This window comes from Pieris brassicae, chromosome 12 (assembly GCF_905147105.1).
Source record: "Pieris brassicae chromosome 12, ilPieBrab1.1, whole genome shotgun sequence".
NCBI lineage: Eukaryota > Metazoa > Arthropoda > Insecta > Lepidoptera > Pieridae > Pieris > Pieris brassicae.
Genome location: NC_059676.1, coordinates 1,188,249 through 1,206,651, shown reverse-complemented (window position 1 = coordinate 1,206,651; position 18,403 = coordinate 1,188,249). Strand labels below are relative to the sequence as shown.

Here is an 18,403-nt window from a genome sequence, read left to right as displayed (position 1 = left end):
TTCAGTAAGTCTGTTCAAACCCCGTACCCCTATCTATGTTTCAAAACCCTAAGTGATAATGGGTTAATTAAATTTTTGGTTTTTATTCCTTTTTATGGTACAACATATAAAAATACATACAAACCTTAATTTTCACCCCTCTAATATCCCTATTTTATATTTGTTAATTAAAAACTTATAACTTGAACTCTGGGTTTTTTTGAGCAATATTCACCGAAAAACCTAAAGAAAAACCGAACTGTCTTTGGGGTAGCATAGCAAAATGTTCCATGTTGGTATGAACTAGTTTATTTTATTTATTTATTTTAAGCCTTAAACTATTTCCCGATCCACTAATATCTGGTTATCCTATGAGTTCGTAAATATTTGTAACAGGTAGTATGTATCAGGAACCCTCTCCGGGTCTCCGGCCTCCTCCAAGGCTTGCCATCTTTCTCTATCTCGAGCTATTTGCATCCATTGAGGACCCGAAATTTTTTATGTCATCATCCCATCGAGCGTAAGGTCTGCCTCTGTACCGTTGGCATGGTGGACCTTTCCATGTAGTTACTACTTTCGTCCACCTGTGATCTGTAAGGGGGGCAGCTAGTATTATTATAAAATCATTCTTTACAGGCAGCGTACATCCAATGTTCTCAGTAACAACCCATCCGTCCTACTCCGCTCATGAACTGGGCGTAGGCAGGAATGAGACCAGTCCTTCACATAGTCAGATGTCCAGGAACTCCAGCAGGAAGAGCAGCAACTCGCTACGAGTCAACCAGTCTACTAAGATCGAAGGTATCATCTACAACACTCTTGTTATAGGGCAATCCCAATAAACCTGGAAGATAGGCGCGCGTCTTACGTAGTTTTCGTGTGTTAAGAAGTGTAAATAAATAAATAAAAGATCAAATAGAATAGAGATATAGATCACAAAAAATCTGTAACATTTACGAAGAAGTCCTGAATTTCTAATAAAAAAGTTGAATCTAAAAATGAAATTGTAATAATTTTCTTGCATTTTGTTAAATTTATGTTTAACATAATTTTCATTTATATCAGAATAGGTAACTCGTAGCGTAAACTGTAGATATAGCATTCAACATGTGGTGAACTTTAATAAATAAATAGTCATTTGTCAATAGCATCTCCAGATTCCGTCTTCACATAAACAAAAAGCGTCTCGCCTCGCCTTTCATTTGTCATTATCAGAGGCATATCATGATTTCATATCACCACAAAGAATATTTGAAACACAATCCAATATATTCCAGACTTTAAGCTCTTAATGCGTCGCTCATCGACTGTGGAAGTTCACACCGCTCGGGTTTCACTCAAGGATATTGTGTGCTACTTATCTTTGCTGGAAGCTGGTAGGCCTGAAGATAAGCTGGAATGTAAGTAATCTATTTTTTCCTAATAGGCGAGATTTATTCCTACGTGAAGAACTTGATTTAGTTAGCTGAGCTTAACTTAAATGAATTTTTGCATAAGTATTGGGTCAAACGTTTTTATGCTCAATCTTTACAGCAATTACATTATTAAATATTAAATATCATTGCTTATAAAACCATACAATAATAATAATGACATTGTAATATATAATATTATATTTGACACTGTGTATAAAAATTTATACACAGTGTCAAAGACGTCTAAAGATCAAAGTAATAACTTTATATTAACCACTTGCTTTTGTAGTAGCTAACTCGATATTAATAATAGTATTTATGTAGTGGAAAATGATATATAAAATGACTAGATGCCCCAGCGAACTTCGTTTCTCCTTAATGTGGTTTTAGCTAGCCTTAATACCGTGACACGAAATAATAATTTCACTGTATTATCGTCACTATAATTTGAATTTGATTTACACTTCGGTCTAAGTAACACGTAGTTGGCTATGCTAACACCAAATATTTAAAAAGTAGAAATAATTGAATATCACGGTATTTCATTTACTACAAAATAAATTTAATTTATACTTTAGCCTCAATAACACGTGGTAATTATGATATTGAATTGTAGCTTATATGACACGTTTATCGGTTTACCATAGCAGTGCCATCTATTGATTACTTACTCAATCCAGTCGAAAAGTATCGACATCTGTTAGAATCTATTGGAGTTAACAGATAATTGTGACTGTCAATTAATTATAGACAAATAAATTGCAATAAAATACAATTGCGACTATAATTAAAGATCTAAGCTATCCTATCTCTTAAGTTGGAACAGACTGCTCACGGTGTGCCAATTTAATTTAAAATCGGTTAAGTAGTTTAGGAGTCCATCGCGGACAAACATCGTGACAGGAGATTTATATATATTAAGATAACTTAAAAATACCTGAAAACTGTATGTTAAATCAAACGTGGATTCGAAGCAAAAAAACATTTGAAATTCTGGATGTTGTTAATAAATAAATAAATACTTTATTCGTGACAGATTATGGTTGAGCCAAAATTGATTTAACGCCAGTTCCCCGTGGTTAACTAAATTACAATCATTCCGTGGTACTGTTTGTTTTAAAAAATTTTTTTTAAGTAAAAGCTGCTCAGAGAATATTAGAATTTGACCTTTGTTTCTATGCATCAGATTGGATTGAGTCAAATTTATGAATCTTAGTTAATTCAGAGTGTGTTAAAATAATTTTTTTAGTCATGTTTCGCCTATACGACACGGACGGAAACGGTGTTTTGGACACAAATGAAATGGACTGCATTGTGAACCAAATGATGACAGTCGCCGAGTACCTTGGTTGGGAGACATCTGAATTACGACCCGTAAGTTATAGGAACACTCTTATTAAGACGGAATTAATCAATATCTTGCGTATGTTTGTAGTTATAATCTTGGCATTTTTCCATTTGTGTTTATGTCTTAACAAGATTAAATTTGTTTTCGTGATTAAGGTTATTTTTTACGTAGAAATTGAGGCCAATAGTTTTTTTTTATTTATCGTGAGTATAAATTGCTATTACTAGGGACAATGTTAAGGCCTCAAATTAATATCTTCTTCTGTTCTCTCTCTTCTAGATTCTCCAAGATATGATGGTAGAAATTGACTATGATGCTGATGGTACCGTGTCTCTTGATGAGTGGAAACGTGGAGGGTAAATATGTCTTGTAATAATTACTTAATTAATTATTAGTAGGTAAAAAATATCAATGACGTTACAACCTTTTTAGGTCTGGGCCTCAGATTTCTGTATCTGCTTCATGATCATTTGTTAATCGAATAGGCAAGTAGGTGATCAGCCTTCTGTGCCGTGCGTCAGGCAGGCCGTCGACTTTTTGGGTCAAAGGCCGGTTTCCTCACGATGTTTTCCTTCAGCGTTCGAATGTTAAATGCGCGCATAGAAAAAAATCCATTGGTGCACAGCCGGGGATCGAACCTACGACCTCAGGAATGAGAGTCGCATGCTGAAGCCACTAGGCCAACACTGCTATATGTAAATGATATAGGCGTATATGTATATTTCATTAAAAAATATATATATTAGCAATAAGTATGTACTTCTAAAAATCTCAATTATAATCCAATCAAAATTAATGAGTAGGTACTCATAACAATTACAAAAAAATATATATTTTCTACCTACATATTATCTAAGATATAGACATATAATATTCATTAAGAAATATTGATCAATTATGGTGAATACAACCATAAACTAATTACGGAAAATTAATGATGTATCAAGACGCACAGATATTTAATAAATTATCATCCAGTTTAAAAGAAATAGAACCTTTTTACAAATTAAAAAAAAACTTCTAAATGAACGTGATAAATAAATATTATATAATATACAAAAACAACCATGAAATGCTAATTATGTGTGATGGAAGTTATAGGAAATATAAACCTAAAATATCTTCTATAACGTCTCAAATGTATGTCAAACATAGGCTGACCAAAGGTATATATATATCTATCTATCTGATCTATATATCTGAGGCAAAGGCAAATAATGTTTTTTTTTTCAGAATGACCACCATCCCGCTACTAGTACTGCTCGGTTTGGACACGAATGTCAAAGAGGATGGAGAACACGCCTGGAGACTCAAGCATTTCAATCGACCTGCCTATTGTAATCTGTGTTTGAACCTCCTGGTGGGGCTTGGGAAAAAAGGGCTGTGTTGTATTTGTGAGTATAACTTATAAAAACCACGTATGACGAATGGTAAAATATACTATTAGAAGTATCAATAATACGAGTGCAAACAATATGTTCGGATTTGCTGGGCAGGTTTGCCTCCTGGTGATCTGATATACAGATTCCGAAGTACTAGGGACAATTTAATCTTGCAAATTATGAAGCTCTTTGTACGTACGCTTGCTAAGTAGGGTTGCCACCTGCAATTAAAGTAGATTAATTATATAATTAGTTATAATGCACAAGTAAACAAAGTATATCCGTAATGTACAATTTTATTAAATTAGTATCTCGACTAAAAATTGCAATGCAACAGCATCTTTATAATCTATATTTAAAAATTGATTCAGCGCCAATAGATAAATTCCATTTAACGAAAAAATATTTACGACTAAAGAATTCCAAATAAAGTATTATCGGGTACCTTTTTCTTCTCGTTAAGTATAAAGCTAAAGCCTGCAAATACAGTGGTGAAGGCTCCGAATACGCTTTTGCCCATTCGGTGTCGAGACCCTTGGTCCGTGGTGTCCTAACGCTATATAAGGCTTTTTAAGAAAATATCAAAAAGGTTAGTCGATATCACAGGAGACCGGAGAGCTGGCAACCTCGGACAAAGAATTAGTCTAGCTATTCAAAGGGCGAATATATTTTACTTATTTTATTTTATGGTTAGTTATTGTTTTTATACCTGTATCTTATATTCCATAATAAACATATCTTGTTATAAAAAAAATGTAAACTACAATTACCTGAAATAGCGTAAAATACTTTATTATAAAGTACGGGTAGCAACCCTAGAGACAAGTAGGATAGTTATTTATTAAATTTTAATATGTAGTTGATTTATTTATTTCCTCCCATATAACATTTACAACAATAAATAAGATTATAGTTGAGAAGGTATTGGGTTGGTTTCCAAACTAGGTAAGAACCTGTGGTATGGATAATTGTAAATGATTGTCACTATAATTAGGTTTTTAAATAGTACCTACATACTAAAATGGATCTATAGAACAGAACAAAATAGCCACCAGAACCTGTGACCACTTAGTACTCAATGGTTTCATGGATTCGTCGAGGATTATTCTACCTTGGTCCATACTCAATTTGAGATATTATTTAAATTTACAGTTTGTAAATTCACCGTTCACGAGCGTTGCGTGCAGCGTGCGCCTGCGTCGTGTATCGCAACGTATTGTAAAGCGAGACGAGCGCCCTCTACGCTCGCGCATCACTGGATTGAAGGTATGTCCAGCAGAAAGAATTATCACTAGTCTGGTCTGATATATTCTAATGTGTGTATGTATGTTTTACAGGAAATTGTCACGGCAAATGTGCGCGTTGCCGGAAAAAGATTAAAGGCTACAATGGCATTACTGGACTCCATTGTCGCTGGTGTCACATTACTGTGAGTTAATTATTTTTTTATTGAACAGGGCTAAACGGGCCAGAGGCTCACCTGATGTTTTTTATTTGCTTATCAGTATTCGTACAGCTTCTTATTATACAATATCTAAACAATTACATTAGGGAGCGTTCAAATATTACGTAACAAATTTGGGGGGGGGGGGGCCTCTTGTAAAATGTTACGATGCGGGGCGGGAATTGAATTACGCCTTATTGTTAATATTATTTTCCACTTTCCAGTACTTTACACACAAAAGCCATAAACATTAACACAGTTAATCTACTTATAAATATATGTATATGTATAGCTTAGCTTGCGAGCACGTTGCGTCTTTTAAGACTATTACGAACAGTTATGTTAAACCAATAGTAAAGGTGAATATGGTTAATATGAACGAAAGTTGAAGAAATTTTATTCTATTGACCAAAAATAAATAGATTAAAAGACATTTATTCTTATAACAGACAATAGTCAATTACTAATAAACTTATATACTAAAGATACAATTTATCACGGGTCATTGAAGAGCTTCAAGGATGAATTAGCGGAGTAGAACTTGGGTGAACTTTCTATTACGTAGAAAACTGGGATCACTCAAGAGATGGTCTTTTTGTCTTAATTTAAATTTTGCCAGGCTGTCTGCAGTTTTTATATTTTGTGGTAGTTTATTATACCACAGCACACCACCAACGCTCAGTGTTTTTTTTTTACAGTAATCTATATATATATATATATATATATATATATATATATAAATTAATCCATATTTCCCTTGGTCCCTTTTTTTGTTATGTTTGTTATTGTCAGGTAAAGGTTCTTACGAAATTAAGAAAATTGCGCGGAAAATTTAAGAATACTTAACTACCACTATTAAGTAATACGATAACAATGTTTTGTCAGTTCATAGCGCTTTACTTTTCAAACATTTTTCATGTAACCTTATGGCGTTTGACATAACATTGACAAAATGCGTGCTGTAAATATTGTCGATATTTGCAGCACACATTCTGTCAAAAGATGTAAGAAAAATGAACATCCTTAAAAATAAATGCTTTAATCAATATTCATAGTTAAGACAGGACAACGTCTGTCGGGACTCCTAGTTAATATAATATTTTACATAAGAACTTCATTATTATAAGAATTGTACGGACAGTTTTATTATTTATATTAGGCTTTAATAACAATAATAAATTAAGTCTACTTTCTGAATTTATCGTAAGGTTTAAAGTCTTATGTCCCCCAAGTGGGGCAAAAGGCATCCAACGTATTAAACCAGAGTGATCGGATCTGGGCAGCTCTCTTAATTTATCTCCACGTCATTCCAGTTTCCTTCGCCTCTGTAATTATGCTTCGTTGCCAGGTCTGTTTTGGGCGGCCATATTTCCATTAATCATTCGATTCACCATAACTCACTTCAATGACTTTGAATTAAAAGGCAACAGTTAAATATGTAATGATGTAAACGTTATCTACAATCAGCTCCACAATCGCTGTGTGGGCAGCGCTGGTGGAGCGTGTACCCTGGGTCGTCACGCGAAACACATCCTACCCCCCACCGCCATACGACCCTTGGTATTGGATCGACAGCGCTCTTTGCCTCATAAGCCGCAGGCGGAACAGGTGAGACTCTCTTTTCAGATAAGTTTACGGAGTTTTATTTACCATTTACTTTGTGATCATATGAAAATGCTTAACGATCTGTAATCCTAGATTGTATTACCTCTCTAGTCTTTAACACATATGTCAAACATCGATTATCTCTAGTTAGGCATAAATGACGGATTTTCAGTTACACGTAGAAATGGGTCTGGCCCATGGTGGAAGGCCACGGGATTTGAAAGAAATAATACGGAAAACATATAATATTAAAATAAAGTTCTGAGCTAAATAATTCCCGTTGATTAACTATAAAATATTTATGTAACAGGCTGTATAATTTTGTGTAGTTTAACTTTCTAAAATCATATTGTAGTGTTAATGAGATTTCTAATATTTTGTTGAGATGTAACTATGGTTATTGTTATAGTCCTACAAATGTTTGTAATTATTAATCTATTTCAGCAAGCTCTTCCTATCTCCATCTCCCTGCCGATCTCAATCTCCGCGGGGGCAGAGGAGAAGAAAGAGCAAAAAAAGGAGCATCGAGCTCCGCCAATCTCCTTCCAGATAACACCTCCGGAGGGCACTTGTCCCCTTCTCGTATTCATCAACCCCAAAAGTGGGGGGAGACAGGGCTCTAGAGTGCTGAGGAAGCTCCAGTACATCTTGAACCCGCGACAGGTTCATGATATTGCCAAGGGTGGTCCTATGCAAGGTTGGTTGAATTAAGTTGTTCATAAAACTTGGTTATTTAGTTTGTTTGATCCGTTGTCTTTAAAATAAAAACAGTGTTTCCCGGCCTTTGTTTACTAAGAATATTTAATAATATATTGTGTAATATGAAAAGTCTAGTAGACGTAAAATTTAAAATTAGTTGAATGCAGTCTGCGGAATAGGAAGTCATGCGAACAAATATAATTCTCATTTGCTTCGCTTCATCTCATTTGTCCACAAAGTGATACACTTTTAATTATTTCCTATAAAGTATCAAGACGATTTCAGTGGAACTATAATGACGTAAGTGTTGCCAACATAACAAAAAAATAGTTTAGCACTGCAGTTATCTAGCAGCGCTACGACGACTCTCTTTCTCCACAGACTAGTACATCTACATATTTTTATTTATGTAACAGGCTGTAATAACCTATTAGCTTTCTAAAATCTTATTATAGTGTGCACGAGATTTTTAATACTTTATTATGATTATTGTTATAGGCCTACAAATGTTCAAAGATGTTAAGAACTATAGAGTTATATGTTGTGGTGGCGATGGTACTGTCGGTTGGGTTTTGGAAACTATGGGTAAGACAAATATGTATTTACATTAATGTGGTTATTTATTATATATTTATTAGATCAATTACTATTTTTACACAAATGGCTATCAAAAACAAATTACATCATATATACTACTAACATTGTGTACGAACAATGATAATGATAATAATTTGCTTGTGTGTGTGTGAATATGCAATGTATAAGTGTGTGTACGTTTTGAGGCATACAAACGATAAATATTTTCTTATTATTTTTTTAATAATAAAGGCCATTAAGAGAGCAGTGTTGGCCCAGTGGCTTTATCGACTCTCATTCCTGAGGTCGTAGATTCGATCCCGGGCTGTACACCAATGGACTTTATTTCTATGTGCGCATTTAACATTCGCTCGACCGGTAAAGGAAAACATCGTGAGGAAACTTTCCCTTAGGCCCAAAAAGTCGGATGAGTGCCAGGCACGGGAGGCTAATCACCGTGCCTATTAGATTAACCTGAGCATAAAGCAGATGCAAACATCTGAGGCCCAGACCTAAAATGGTTGTAGCGTAGCGATTCATTACTTTATCAGTGAAACTTTTTGTGGATATATCCAATGTGTTAATTTAAGTTTTTTTAAGTTACTTTTAGAGATGTATCTGTTTTGTTTCCTCAATGAATAAATAAATAAATATACTCTTCTCTTGACACTTATATATTCTCTTATAAAAATCGGAATTAGTGTATTTTCACTCTTTTAACAAAATCACTCTTTCGTCTCTTTCTTACACGATAAGCTGATGATAAGCTAGTGGTTGCCTGGAAGAGATCGCTCGAAAGCGATAAGGCCGCCAGTTGCCCTCCTTTTGATTTAATTATGTTCATTTTTTTTATATTGTAGTGTAATTAAGTGATAATAAAATAAATGAAATATATATATAATAAATATATATATATATAAATATGTATATATAGTTTCAATTTATTATCAAGCAGTTGTTTTATTTGTTTTTTAGACAAGATTCAAATGGAGATGCAGCCCGCAGTTGGAGTAATACCACTGGGTACTGGCAATGATCTGGCTCGTTGTTTGCGATGGGGTGGGGGGTAAGAAATAACATATTCTGATCTACTCAGGGTTAATAATTTAGGATATTTAAAGAAAACACTTTTTAACGGATTAAAGCTATGTATTATTATAAACTTATAATTATGTTACATAATTTTAAATTTCTCCCGACGTTTCGCGTGCTATACAGCGTGCGTGGTCACGGCGACTGAAGACAAAAGGTGTTGAATGTCAAAAGTATCACAGCTGTAGAGAAAGTTGTGTTATCTGTATTTATTTCCCAGGAGTTGATATCGACTAAAAGATGATGGACACCGTGAGTCATTTCTTCTAACATACATACAAACATAGCTTCAATCCGTTAAAAAGTGTTTTCTTTAAATATGTAAAAGTTATGTTAATAAAAGACAATACTATGATTAGGATAAATCAATTGGAAGATATTAAAGAAAAAATACCAATTAAGAAGTAGATACATTATTATTATTTTTTAATATTTTAAAGTTTAAACATATATTTTTAGTTTTAAAATGTATTTATGTATTCTAGATACGAAGGTGAATCAATACACAAGATATTGGACAAAATATCTCGGGCCAGCACCATCATGATGGACCGATGGCATATACACGTCGAGAATATGACGCACGATGTATGTATTATTTCAATTATTAACTCCATGTACTCCATGTGTGTAATTTGCGCTTTATAAAGTTCCAAGCGGTGGCCCAGAGCGAAATACCGTCTCGTCCTGCTAAGCACACAAAGCTTCTTGAATGCTTCTTTAGCATTCCAAATGACCGCAAATGTCAATCGTCCGATATGACAAGATTAAAAAATTATAAAAATCATTAAATTAACTAATTCGGCTATGTTGTATGAAATTTATACGCATTGAACGCAAGCTTCGTTCTGTTATAATACAGCTCTGTACAGAATACTGCTGAGTGCTGACGCTTTCGCCAGATCATCAATTTATTGAAAGGAAATAAAAAAAATTAACCGGATTTAAGCTATTTGTATTATTATAAACTTATCATTATTTACATAATTTTAAATTTAAATTTTTCCGACGTTTCGCGTGCTTTACAGCGTTTTGTGGAGGTCCGCGAAAACAGAGGACACGGTGAGTCATTTCTGCAAAAACCCGTCATCTTTTAGTCGATACCAACTCCGGGGAAATAAATACAGATAACACAACTTTCTCTACAGCTGTGATACTTTTGACATTCAACACCTTTTGTCTTCCGTCATCGTGAACACGCACGCTGTAAAGCACGCGAAACGTCGGTAAATTTAAAATTATGTTAATAATTATAAGTTAATAATAATACATAGCTTTAATCCGGTAAAAAGTGTTTTCTTTAAATATCCTAAATTATTAACCCTGAGTAGATCAGAATCGTTTTCTTTCAATGTGTAAAAGCTATGTTAACCAAAGACAATACTATCACCAATTTATGATAAAACCTAACACTCAATAAATATTATTGAGTTTAGTTCGGTTTCATCACGTCGCGGTAAGACATTCTTTGGCTTAATTCCAATTTATTGTAAGGAATTATTTCATCATTATATTTAAAATAAATTTTATTTTTTAAAACCCTAAAATAAAGGGTAGTTCCAACAGTTCGTGTTCGACCGTGGGATGTATAATCATGATCGATATCAGCCAGTAGCATAAAGTACTTTCACGATATTAATAGAAAAATTCAAAACTCGTGCCGCGTCTTGTGAAGCTGTTAATATGTTATTTCAGTGTGAGTTGGTGCAAATGCCTGACTCGGCCCCTCATCCCACTTCGGTGCCATATAACATCATTAACAATTACTTTTCTATTGGAGTCGTAAGTATTTGCATTATTTATTGTTAAGTGTATCCTAAATACAAGAAATAGGATCCCTAACTATACAGCTATGAATTATTTGTATGTAAACACGTTTCTGACAAACGGGATTCAATTTTGACCTATGTTCGGCAAATGGTCTTTAGTTATTAGAGCTTTATTAGTGAATCTAGGTATTAGGAAACTATATCCAGGATGCTCCTTCTCCTCGGTAAAATACTATGCACTGATTCGGCTCTCGCAGTATAATAAAAAAAGGAATCCAATAATCTATTAGACTAAAACTAGCACTTACCATCAACAGTGGAGTGGGACACTCCAAGTACTGGATCATTAAATTGGGAATAAAAGTTTATACGGTCTAGTTAGTGCGCACGCGAGAGCGGTTAAAATGTAACTCCTCCTTGAGCCATTACACCGAAGCATCACCTACCTTCAAGAACGTACCAATACTTGAAAGGCCGCCAACGCACTCGCGAGCGTCTGGCAATGAGAGTGTCCTTGGGTGGAGGTATCACTTAACATCAGGTGAGCCTCCCGCATTAACATTTCTTAATATGAGTATTGGAATAGGAGCAGTGTTGGCCTTGTGGCTACAGCGTGTGATCTCTGAGGTCGTAGGTTCGATCCTCGGCTGTGCACCAATGGATTTTCTTTCTATGTACGGATTTTACATTAGCTCGAACGGTCAAAGAAAACATCGTGAGGAAACCGGTTTGCTTAGACCCAAAAAGTTGACGGCGTTCGTCAGGCACAGAAGGCTGATCACCTACTTGCCTATTCGGTTGACAAATGATCATGAAACAGATACAGAAACCTGAGGCCCAGACCTAAAAAGCTTGTAGTGCCATTGATTTAGTTTTTTTTTAAATATTAGTTGGTTAGTTTAAGTTGTTAAAATTTCGTACAACCAAGGACTAATTACAGAATAGCTCAATATTATTTATCAAGGTTCATAAATATTTAATAAATTGCCATCCAGTTAAAAGTAATAAAAACTTGTAGTACATTTAATTTTTTCGCTCCATTTCTTGGCCTGCATGGTTTGTGCGTCTCGCCCTCAGTTTTATCACCTGCCAATCAATTAGGCAAGTAGGTGAACAGCCTCCTGTGCCTGACACACGCTGTCGACTTTTTGGGTCTAAGGTTTCCTCACAATGTTTTCCTTCACCGTTTAGGCGAATGCTAAATGCGTACATAGAACGAAAGCCCATTGGTGCACAGTTCGAACCTTCGAGAACAAACCTGAAATCTCACGCTGATAGAATGCTTTTTTTTAAAGAAATAAATGCTTTCAGGACGCAGCAATTTGTGTAAAGTTCCACACCGAGCGTGAAAGGAATCCCGACAAGTTCAGTTCTCGGATGAAAAACAAATTGTGGTACTTTGAGTTTGCGACGTCTGAGCAATTCGCTGCCAGCTGCAAGAATTTACACGAGAATATAGATATCGTTGTAAGTATTTTGTTTTCTTTAAAATAATTTCAATAAAAAAAATATTAATCTTAATATATATAAATCTCCTGTCACGATGTTTGTTCGCGATGGACTCCTAAACTACTTAACCGATTTTAAATTAAATTGGCACACCGTGAGCAGTCTGGTCCAACTTAAGAGATAGGATAGCTCAGATCTTTAATTATAGTCGCAATTTTATTTTATTGCAAATTATTTGTCTATAATTAATTGACAGTCACAATTATCTGTTAACTCCAAAAGATTCTAACAGATGTCGATACTTTTCGACTGGATTGAGTAAGTAATCAATAGATGGCACTGCTATGGTAAACCGACAAACGTGTCATATAAGCTACAATTCAATATCATGATTACCACGTGTAATTGAGCCTAAAGTACAAATTGATTTATTTTGTAGTAAACGAAATACCGTGAAATTCAATTATTTCTTCAATTTTCTCTTTTTTTTAAATTGTTAGCATAGCCAACCACGTGTTACTTAGACCGAAGTGTAAATCAAATTCAAATTATAGTGACGATAATATAGTGAAATTATTCTTTCGTGTCACGGTATTAAGGCTAACTAAAACCACATTAAGAAGAAACGACGTTCGCGGGGGCAGCTAGTATTTTTATAATAATTTGCTTTCGGCGTAATGCTTGCGCTCTCTGTTTACAAATTTCTATATGATACTGCATATAATAAATCCCGAAACATTTATCTTCGCCTGGAATCAAACCCGAACTCCACCGAGCCTGGACATTTTCTTTACTATTATCGATTTTAATTTATGAATGCAGTGTGACGGTTCATCGCTGGAACTAAGCAAAGGTCCGGCATTGCAAGGTGTGGCATTACTAAATATTCCATACGCACACGGCGGCTCAAATCTATGGGGCGCCAGTGGGGCTCATAGAAGGGGCCGATTTCCTAATGCGCAACAAGGTACAGACTATTATAAATTTTTATAGGTATTTTGAATATCGAACGTCAATGCGCTTATACATTTTGTGCACAGAAAATAAAACAAAACATAATAAACGTAAATTCAAAAAAGTTTGTATCAAAGAGTTTGGATTATTTATTTGTGCGCAGTTTCTATATATGAAATTTTTTTCTACTAATCTGTGAATGCGCCTACATATTTGGTAGTCATATACGTTTTTATTAGATCTCAATAATAAACTGTAAATAACTAGTGTTAATTGCATAATATACTATGTTATATACAAGTTTGAATTTCAAATGTGTTTTATGCTATTTTCAGATATTGGTGATAAGCTAATTGAAGTTATAGGATTAGAAAACTGCCTGCATATGGGACAAGTGCGGACGGGTAATACTTTTTTTTATTTTACGTATTTATTGTTATAAATAAATGTTTACTAAAATGTTCCGTAAATATTAAAGCCACTGTGAAAAATAATTACGTGTCAACTTGTTACGAAACAAACGTTATCGAAAAAAATTTAATTAATAAAAAACATTGGAAGAATTTTTTTCTTTTGTTGCATATGTAGACTGTTGTTAGCCATGACTAATAAGTACGAGTCATGGATTATCTATACGTTTTTCTTCTCTCCATTTAACGACAACTCTCTATAACGCCATAAGATGCACAGTCCTTTAAGTGTAGTTATATAGAGTTTACACTATACTTGGATAATTAGGAGTACATTTTCACAATAAATGAGGAATGTTATAAATTGGCTAAATTATTTTCTTTGGTTAGTTTGCTTTTGAACTAGTTAATAAAATATGTAATTGACTTCTAAAACCCATTCCCAAACCCAGAAGATATCATTCTCCTCCTCTTTCTTGCCTTTTTTACATCCGTTTACCTCTTTTTTATCCTTTTCTGTATACATAATAATTTGTAGGTCTTCGTGCATCTGGTCGTCGATTGGCGCAATGCAGCTCCATCACCATCACCACAAAGAAGACCTTCCCCATGCAGATTGATGGAGAACCTTGGATGCAGACTCCTTGCAAGGTATGTTGGGGCACAATTTTTGTGTATATTTCTAAATTGTTTTCTAGAAATCTAAACTGAGGCTTGAAGCAACTATTTAGTATTATTTAGGGTAATTGTGTTGGTCGTAGGTTCGATCCCGGGCTGTGCATCAATGGACTGTCTATGAGCGCATTTAACATTCGGTGAAGGAAAACATCGTGAGGAAACCGGCTTGCCTTAGACCCAAAAAGTCTACGGTGTGTTCATGCACAGGCACAGGAGGCTGATCACCTACTTGCCTATTACATTGAAAAATGGTCATGAAACAGATACAGAATTGAAATCTCATCTTGAGGTCGTAGATTCAAATCACATCAGCAATGCACATTTCTTTTTATGAAGATATCTTGAGGCATTAATTAATGAATTATATAATATGTTCATGCAAATATAAATAGCGCGCACAAAGCAAATCCTTAGGCGTTGCCGGGAGTCGAGTCCACGACCTGAAGTTTGAGAATCACACCAGAGACCTATACTAACTAATAATTTTGCAGATAACTATAACACATAAGAACCAAGTTCCTATGCTGATGGGACCAGCTCCGGAGAAAGGCAGGGGCTTCTTCAAACTGTTCACGCATTGTTAATTAATTCCTAATGTGCGAAAGAGATGAATATTGTTTTATTAATTTATAAAAAAATCCGTGAATTGAACTCAAAAGCTTTGAGTCAGTTCTTGACAATTCTGAAGAATCTGCTTCTGAGATACGTTAAACTAGCGTTGGAAATTTTATTTTAATGGATTCTGAAATATATGAAATCCAAAAACCAAAATTACCTCTATAACATACTTTTGATCAAGTTTATTATAAAAAAAGTCCACGGGCGGCCTAACGCATTTTTTTCCTAGAATCCTAGACCTACACGACATTATTTGGACATTATTTTTCAGAACTAAAAATTCCAAAGGGGTTCTGTCAGGTTGTGTTACACTATGTGTTCTGTGCAGGCATTTTTTTATCTAATCAGTTACTAAATAACTATTTGGCCTTGAAATCGAGGGGTTTTTTATTTTCAAATGAAGTGAACTTTTCCTCACCACGCAAAATCTGACCAAATTAAAACAAAATATTAATTATTTTCTGGAATCTTCTAGTTCCACTTTTCGTGCTGGTTTTGCTAGGGTATATCTAAAAAGATATATTCTAAAAATAGAAATCTAGAAAATACCAGACCATTTTAAAGGCCGACAATGCCGATATGGCCGAATAAATGTCCAAAACATTTATTTTTCAGAACTAGAAATTAAAAAGGAGTCTTGTCACATTGTGTTACGATATGTATTCTGTGCAGGCATTTTTTAAATGTAACCGGTAACTATATAAGACAGTTATTCTGCCTTGAATTCACGGGTTTTTTTCCTCAATGAAAGAAGAAAACTTTTCTCACCACGCAAAATATGACCAAGTTTATAATATATAAAATATCATATATTTCCGGAATCTTCTATTATTCCACCGTTAACCGGTTTTGCTAAGCTATTTTTCTTACAGCAATATAAATGAAATATTTGTAAAAAAATATTGTTACTGTTTTGTATAAAAATAGTTTTGGTGAACAACACTGTATAATTGTCATAATACTTAGGTGCAAACACAAAAGAGAATTTGAAGCAAAAAAACTATGCCTTTCGATTATGATTGATCAACTCTGGACAGCGTCTCTGACGTATTGATTGATACCTGTCACGATAGGTCCCTTTGACGCAACGCTTCTTGCGTCATTTGTTTTACAGTCTTACCTCACCCCTCTTTACACTATGTCCACTGGAACGTTTAAAACAAATAACATCAAAGTTATATGAAAGAAAATATTTGTCTCGAAATTAAATAATCCATTTAACATTGAGGCCATTACTAAAGAGACGTTCTTTTCATATACTATTCATACATAAACTAGACGAAACATATATTTTATAGAAAACCTATAGGAAATTTATTTTGAACAAATATATTTGTGATGGCCTCATGCTACTCTACACTTAACTTAAGGATTCGACTGATTATTTTGCATTTTTTAAATTATATATTGCAAAACACACTCAAAATGTAATCTCTATATGTTACACCAACAAATAACATGAGTTTGACAAAGTATTAAATTGAATAGAAAAATACTTGTATTAATGTGTATGAGAAATCTTTGTATTGTGCGTTTTCAGTGTTATAAGAAGTACAATACAAATCCAATACAAAATTTAAATATATTTTATTTAAATTTAATACTCTGTTAATGTCATGATGGACTTATAAATTATTTTAGAAAACCTATTGATAAAGCTTTTTGTAAATATAGTGCCAATTAAAACAACGTCCCAATGTTTTGAAAGTCGGTGAATCTTTGATATCGAATGAGAATGTTATGTTAAGTTTTATTATTTAAATACAATTATGAAACGTTAAATCTACTCTTATAACTCACGTCATTGCACGTCATACCCCGAAACTCGCTAAGAAAACTATTCCGATCGCTAAGGATGTGTACAACTTCACTTACTTTGTAGTTTCCGTACTCCAGTGAGCTTCCATCCTGCCTTTCAGTCGATTGACCAGGACGGCCCGAATTGACGGCCCAAATCTCGCAAGAAACGCTTGCGCTAGTCGCGAAAAAAGTAATTTTCGGCCGAGCTGAGCTGTAATGCCCCTAATGCGAACACCGAGGTTCAATTCAAAATAGTCACTGGGGCCTAAGGGCCGACCAGTCATTGGCTATATTGGACGAAGAGCCTCTCCTAAGGTCGAAGGAACAGTACACATTCCTTCCTCCACAACTCTTAATTTTCATTCCCTACCTCTATCGCAACATTTTAAACGGTTCGGTTCGGTTGACGAGGTATTATACGTTATTAAATACGTAATCTTCTTTAGGCGTGCGAATTAAGATTTTTTATACAAATATTATATTTAATATTATTTTATACTTTTTTATAGTTACAGTAGAACGACTGCAAAAGTTTTTTTATTAAAAAAATAAAGCTCACAGAGATTTTTTAAATGTTATTTTATGTTTTCAATAGATTCACGAGCTTTCAAAAAACCATTTTGAAATGTTTATATTTTACTATATGATGTTTATTACTATATTGGTAGTGTATCCGAATTAAATGTAATTAGAATTAAATGCTTTTTATGCGTAAGATAAATAAGCTTTCGTCCGCTAAATGTAAATGATTTTTTGATCTCATTACACTTGAAAAGATTGTCATCTCAGAATGTAATTAGTGTTAGAATGGTCCATTGTCACACGCTTTGGACTGTACTAAAAAATAAAATAAATGTCGCTATTACACAAAAAATAATATCTACGAATTACGAACAATTATTACAAATACAAATTATTACAAATATTGACAATTGTCAACTCGTCTAATCTAAGAGGGTATATGTTCAGAGACACGTATTATTGTCATGTAACAAAGCCATTCTAATTCTACTGTAACATCTAAATTGCATTAAATATATTGCAAAATAATTATAGTTTGTAAGTTATTATTTAAGCAAACGGGTTTTGTTGTTAAGTTTATTATTGCTATAAATATCTAAGTGTGTTATTAATGTTGAAGATGTTTTAAATGTAAAACGCGAGAATACTCATACATCGTTATTT

General features: G+C 34.0%; 1 protein-coding gene across 1 annotated transcript in view; it reads left to right on the top strand.

The window, feature by feature from the left end:
* Positions 1–17,692, top strand: part of LOC123717443 (diacylglycerol kinase 1) — an 81,062-nt gene extending 63,370 nt beyond the window's left edge. The window contains exons 7-24 of the mRNA XM_045673429.1: positions 616–780; positions 1,257–1,379; positions 2,644–2,768; positions 3,022–3,098; positions 3,976–4,136; positions 5,277–5,390; positions 5,462–5,553; positions 7,036–7,176; positions 7,618–7,870; positions 8,371–8,457; positions 9,424–9,514; positions 10,026–10,128; positions 11,236–11,322; positions 12,621–12,776; positions 13,581–13,725; positions 14,048–14,116; positions 14,661–14,773; positions 15,292–17,692. Of these exons, the coding sequence (XP_045529385.1) occupies positions 616–780; positions 1,257–1,379; positions 2,644–2,768; positions 3,022–3,098; positions 3,976–4,136; positions 5,277–5,390; positions 5,462–5,553; positions 7,036–7,176; positions 7,618–7,870; positions 8,371–8,457; positions 9,424–9,514; positions 10,026–10,128; positions 11,236–11,322; positions 12,621–12,776; positions 13,581–13,725; positions 14,048–14,116; positions 14,661–14,773; positions 15,292–15,384 (2,195 nt within the window). The 3' untranslated portion in view covers positions 15,385–17,692. The remainder of the gene's footprint in view (positions 1–615; positions 781–1,256; positions 1,380–2,643; positions 2,769–3,021; positions 3,099–3,975; positions 4,137–5,276; positions 5,391–5,461; positions 5,554–7,035; positions 7,177–7,617; positions 7,871–8,370; positions 8,458–9,423; positions 9,515–10,025; positions 10,129–11,235; positions 11,323–12,620; positions 12,777–13,580; positions 13,726–14,047; positions 14,117–14,660; positions 14,774–15,291) is intronic.
* The last annotated feature ends 711 nt before the right edge of the window (positions 17,693–18,403 follow it).